The sequence below is a fragment of the Sciurus carolinensis genome, chromosome 14 (assembly GCF_902686445.1).
Source record: "Sciurus carolinensis chromosome 14, mSciCar1.2, whole genome shotgun sequence".
NCBI lineage: Eukaryota > Metazoa > Chordata > Mammalia > Rodentia > Sciuridae > Sciurus > Sciurus carolinensis.
In genome coordinates, this window is record NC_062226.1 from 59990241 (window position 1) to 59996872 (window position 6632).

The 6632-nt window shown below is 35.1% G+C and overlaps 1 protein-coding gene across 1 annotated transcript; it reads right to left on the reverse strand.

The window, feature by feature from the left end:
* Nucleotides 1–1442: 1442 nt before the first annotated feature.
* On the reverse strand, nucleotides 1443–2673 carry LOC124965003 (high mobility group protein B3-like; the record flags this gene model as incomplete). The annotated part of the gene is made up of 2 exons (XM_047525816.1): nucleotides 1443–2041; nucleotides 2637–2673. Coding segments are annotated over 2 exons (636 nt in total), but the record flags the coding sequence as incomplete, so codon positions are not given.
* Between the last annotated feature and the right edge of the window lie 3959 nt (nucleotides 2674–6632).

Here is a 6632-nt window from a genome sequence, read left to right on the forward strand (position 1 = left end):
GGATCTTAATCATTTCTGATTAAACATAACTTGAAACTTCATGAGGTTTAACTTTGGGAGTACCATTTAGGCATGGCATTTGAGATGTCATTGTCCCTGGAGGAATATAGATTTGACATTAATAAGGACAATTAACAATTATGACTAATAAAACTACCTTTAATTTATATAGTCTTTTAATCAATTATTTAAAATGTTTAATTTTCTAGTAAAGTTACAGTTAAATTTATTCATAAAAAGATATATTTTTTAGAACTGTTGTCTCTGTATTAAGTACTCATGTAAGTAAGGAGTATTCACTTTGTATTCACAGTACACCCACCAGCATTTAGTACCTTAGACTATGTTGTAAAATGGATTTGTCTTCTGCAGAACACGGATAAACAGCTTCTTAGAGGAGGGAGATTGTTAAATGATTATGATGATAATGATGATAAGGAAGAAGAAAAAAAGGAAAACTATACTTTCTTGAGGGCTCAGTTCATGTTTATCATTGTTCCGGGGTCTTTCAGATAATTATTAAAGCAATCAAGTGAATTAAGTATTAATATTCCATTTTATGGATAATAGGACTTGCGCTTTAAAAAATTAAGTAATTTTTTTAATGTAATACTGGGTTTTTTTAACTTCAAAAATATTTTAGCATTCTAAACATATAAAAATAACAATGTTGCAAATTGTATTTAAGTACAGAAGCTTCTTGAGCTTTCATTGATGCAGTGGCTCTTTGCTGACAATGAGGGGTTCTACAGTTTGTTTGAAAACAAAGTTTAAAATCTACAGTACTTAACTAAAAAAAAAATTCAAGCACTTCTCATGCCAGCTGACCCCCATTTTTCTGCAACTAAGAAAGGCAGCAGAATGCTATATCACTATATACAAAAATAAGACCACCCGAAGCTAAGCAGATGCCCACCACAGTGTCAACAGGTCAGCCTCACAGTGCATGCCCCGAGCTATGGCTCCAAATGGCATCTTCCCCCACAGCCTCAATGCCAGCAAGGAGCACCAAGAGTTTTTCTTGGTTGTTTTGTTCTTTTTATAGACTATAGATATGTACAGTTTATAACTGAGAATTTCTAGTCAATGACCATATAGTTAACACCACCTAACAAATTTTTTTTTAAATGCCAAATTAAAAAATGCGTTGTCACACCAACAGTAAAGTGCACAGAGTGGGAGAGCATGAGAGTACCTTTTCATTTTAAAAATGTTTGGAAATATGTACAACTTTGATATAGTTTCAGGGTGCTCTGGACACCCAGGGCCACTTCGTGTAAATCACTGACAATTTCTAGAGCACTTCGAGAGACTACAAGATGATTGTGATCAAATTCTGTAATTGAACCTAATGAGAGTAATAGACACATCTCAAATGAGATGTACCAATCACAGCACTCCCTTACTCTAAGGTATTCACTAGGAGACAGATAAACAGTTTTTTATTTATCATCCTCCTCTTCTTTTTCCTCCTCCTCTTCTTCATCTTCCTCATCCGACTTTTTCCAGGCAATTTTAGCAGGACCCTTTGCACCATCAAACTTTCCTTTAGACTTATAGTCAGCAACATCCTTCTCATATTTCTCCTTCAGCTTTGCAGCCTTAGTGATGTCTGCCTGCTTTTCACTGTCACTTAAGTTATTCCACATCTTGCCCAGATTTTTTGCCACATCTCCAATAGTGATACCAAGATTTGTGGACTTGATCTTGGGGTGGAATTCTAAACAGAACAGGAAGAATACATACAGTGGTCTTTTGGGGATATTAGGATTCTTTTTCTTCTTACTTCCCTTAGCTGGTCCATAACCCTTCACTTCCCAGTCATAGTGTACTTTATCCGCCTGTGCCATTTCATCAAATTTAGATTTCTTTTTCCCAGACACTGTCTTCCACCAATCTGAGCACTTCTTGGAAAGTTCTGCAAAATTGACCGGGACTTCTGGATTTTTCTTCTTATGTTCTTCTCTGCAAGTCTGCACAAAGAAGGCATAAGCAGACATCTTGCCCTTTGGCTTCTTGGGGTCACCTTTAGCCAAGCTGACTGTATTGTTCACTAGTCTCAAAAAATTAAGTAAATTTTTGAAGCTCATATACCTAGTACTTTGCATAACTGCATTTTAAACTTAGGTTATTCATTTGGCCCCTATTGTGAACTACATAATTATTAGAGGTTTAGAAAGCAGAAGCAGTAAAATATATGCTCAGAAAAACAAAAAGAAACATAAAACAGGAAGTTTTATGCACATTTCTTTAATGTTCAGTGCATTCTTTTGGATAATGTTCTATCACTGAAATAGCTTATTGTCAAAATTTCATTCTTCAGAATATCTCATATGCCATCTCATTCTTGAATTTTTTTTTATATTTATTTTCCAGTCTGATGTCATCTCTCCCTTATTTGAATTTACTTAACTTTGTATTTTTAAAACTGTCTTACCTACTTGGACAATATTCATGCCTCATTCACTAACCCTCTTCCCCCTACACACATACACATGCACACACCACAATTTAAATGTCTCTTGTAGAAGACTGTATCTTCTTTCAAGTTTTTCTTCATTTGTGTCATTATTCACTCATTTATTCATACACCTAACAAATTTATACTAACCATATACAATTAGGAAACACATGACTCCTTAAAACATAGAAATTTTTCTTTTGTTTTGCCAGTATTTTTTAATTAAAATTATTAACTCATATCATTAATGTGCATTAATAACTGATTTTCCACCAAATAGAGTTATCAGCAGTTTTGCTTTAGATAACCTTCCCCAGAGACAAAGTGCTGTCAAGGCCTGTTGATTCAGTGTCTGAATATTTGCTGTGGGTTCCTGGAGACTGGCAAATGCAGAGACCTTTGACTCACAGTGCATCAAGCTCACTCAAGACCTTCTCAAGATGGCTCCCATTACTATCATGATTGTATGCTGGGAAGTGGGGAGAACTTCCCCAGGGCTGGTGCTCCATGGGGATCCGAGGTCCATTCCTCATTCATACTGTACCTTATGTTGCTTAGTTATACGTTAGTTGTTCTCTCTGGTTCCATCCATCTTTCCTTCAACTCTATCCTCATCTTTTGCAGAATGGCCATGAGATTGGCACTAGGGCACTCTGTATCACTCTCTATTCCACTAGCCAGAGTCTGGGTGTTTTTCCAAGTCTCTGTTTCCAATTGAACTGTAGCATTTTACCACAGTCATCCCCTTGAAAAGTGAGTGCTGTCTGGTTGGTTTGGTTCTATCTCATGAAGAAGGTGATAAGTACTGGGTCCTATAATATATGACATTCTCCAAAAGTTGTCCTTTTGCTCTTTCTACAACTCCTTTTTCTATCAAGGTTTATACTTTGTAATGGAAGGAAAAGGTCAACTGCACCAGTGTTTATAATGCCGTGTTCATGGGATCACCTAGCACAGTTTGCATATAGTAAGGTATATTAATTGCATATTAATTGAAAGATTGCCTAAGCCCAGGGTAAGCAATTGTTTTACTGGAAATGCTATTATAATTGTATTTGGGAATTCATAAGTGATATAATGTTTTAAATGCTCCTAATTATTGATTATTTTGATTATATTATTTTGACATATGTGCTTTATAGCCTTACCTTATAACCTTAGGTTATCCTTTTGTAAAGGAACATATATTCACCTCTACAATATCTGATTATCATATCCTAAGAAAAAATTGGATCAAAATATAATGGAATCTACATGTTTTCTCAGGTGAGCAATGATGGCATGCTGTATCATTTTTCATTATTCTTAAGGTAACAGGTTTGTTAACAATACAGAAACATCAAACTTTAAATTATGTTGTAATTATAGGTGTAGCTTCTATTTGGTCAATCAGGGGTTCAGTGATAATGTTCTAAAATGCTTTCATTAAATTGTTTTATTTTTATTTTAATTATTAATAAATGGAGGGTGAGACGTGCTTCTTAATATCCAAATAATCAAAATAAATTGTGTGAAAAGCTATCAAGCAGATTTATGTCTGTAGTTCAAAAATTCATGCTTTGGGTTTAGACACAATATAAAATCAGCTAGAATACAGGGTGTTTATCAAAGGAGAGCCTGATAAGAAGGTCATACACTGCAACCTTATTGTTCAGTTGAAGAAGCAGCAAGCAGAGTTTTCTCCTTATTTTAAACATTGTTTGTACTTTGGTCTCTTCATCTGACCTTTTCCATATGGTCCATTAAGTTTTCAACAAGAGCTTTATGATTTCAACTAGTTTGGTACATTAATTTTATCTTGTGGTGAGTTGATTTCCTATATGTGTCTAGAATTCAAGAGAAATTTTTGTTTCTATTTCATTTAATAACCAACTTTGAAATAAACAGAGGAATATAGACTATAAACTCAGATCTTTTATGCCCTTATCTCCAAACTGTAGGAAAGTGCTCAGGTGTATTCACATGCGACACACATCACCACGTTTGCAAAGATGCATCCAGCATCCTGTACCTCATCCCTCATGTGCAGGGCATTGTTTTGGGCCCAAGAGATGAAGACTAAAGAAATAGACTGCACTATAGATTTCACTGTAGATTGCTACAGTACAGGGGGAAAAAAAAGTAATTAGTAGTTAACAATGATTGAGGGACTTCTATATGCCAGTCTTAGCCTATGCACTTTACATATATTGTCTCATTCAATCTTCTCAAAAGTGTGAAAGAGCATAATTATCCTGTTTTGGAGATGAACAAACTCTAGGAAAGTAAATTTGCCCAGTGTTTAGCAATTTGGTGCAAAGATATGATTCCAGGAAGGAAGAAATATGATTCATTATGGAAATAAAACAAGCTTATCTGTACCAAGTCTAGGTTTGGGAGGGTAAGTGCTCAAAGGGAAGGTGACTGGCAAATATGACTGGAAAAATAAGACCAAGAATTAGAGGTTGGGGCAAGAGTGTCAATGGTTTTATGTTTGCAGTTACTGTGATTACTATGTGTATATACATAGATGAGAGGCTATATATTATTATAACCATATTGACAATAGAAATATTTGGGATATTTTAGAATTTTTAAAAGAAATCATGGCAATATTATGAATTGTGGACTTTACAGAGAACAGAGAAAATTAATCCCATCTCAAAAGTACTAGCCATTTTAGCTATGGCCAAATGCTTAAACAAGACAGAATGTAAATGTGAAAACCATTCAGTTTTCATAATCAAAGGAAACTATTATCCTTAAAGCAGAAAATACTGAAAGAAATAAGCAAGACATTAAAGAAGCTTCCTTTTAAATAACTACTTCCCCAAGGGCAAGTTTCCTTGGATTTTTGATGGATATCCTGCAAAACTTCTTAAAGTGCAAAGGAGCAGTGGAGACTAGATTGCTTCAGGCTGTGAAAATGGAAGTCCTGGTTTAGAGAGAGTTATGGAACCAGAAATGAAATTTGTATTGACTTTTAAACTTTACATTTATGATACAGAACCATTTCTTTAAAATTCTCTCTCTCTCTCTCTCTCTCTCTCTCTCTCTCTCTCTCTCTCTCTCTCTGTCTATATTGCTCTCTCTCTCTCTCTCTCTCCCTCCCTCTCTCTATATTGCTCTCTCTCTCTCTTCCTCTTTCCCTCAACTCCAGCATAGACATGATACCATTTTAATTCTCTGGCTATTATTTTTTGCTAGAAAAATATAATGTCAAATCTCATGATCACATCTAGAGAGAAGTAGCAAGGTTGTAAAATATAAAGCCATTGACTCAATTAGAGGTAAATTATACAATTTCCTCCATTACCTGAGAGCTGTTAGTGTTAAAAATTCCATCATTCCATCCAATCCTAGAGTTAGTCTTTCAAATTGAGTAAGTCCTCAAGCCAAAAGATACCCTATAGCACTAGAGAAGCATCACTTCATATTCAGAAATGTAAAGATAAACTTGGATTCAATGACTGCTTCTAACATTCAAGTAAAGCAACACTTACCACTATATCATTGATCTCTGAATGGAGTGGAGTGCCTGGCCCATGGTAGGGACTTGTATATTTCTGTTGCATGAATAAGTGAATACAGAACCCCCTCAACTTGCAATAGGAGTATGTCCTGATATACCTGTTGTGTTGAAAATGCACTGAATGCACTTAACTTACTGAGCAGCACAGCTTACCAGCACAGTGCACCATAGAATATTGCTTTTCGCCTTTCTGATTGCACAGATGTCTGGGAATCATAGCTTCCTGCTGCTGCCCAGCATCACAGGAGGGTATCATAACCCAAATTGTTAGTCCAGGAAAGATCAAGATTAAAAATTCTGAGTATGGTTTCTACTGAATACATGTTGCTTTCACACCATCATAAAGTTGAAAAATTGTCAAACCTTTGTGAGAGACTGTGTTGCTCTAGAGATTTAAGTGATGTGAGTCACAGTACTATAGCCAAATCCTTTGTGAAAATTGATTGACTATACACAAAATTATCTAAAACAAGTTTGGCATTGCTCTAATCTCTCCATATGCCTAAAAAAATACCTTGAGCATTTGAACCTACAATAACTTGCTTAGATGACTTTATATGAGAGCTTAAAGAAATTTTTAAAATGACAAGCAAAATTTCAATTAACTTAAAAAGGCAGACAATAAAAATGAATCTTTCCATTGTCCTAATTCTACAGCAA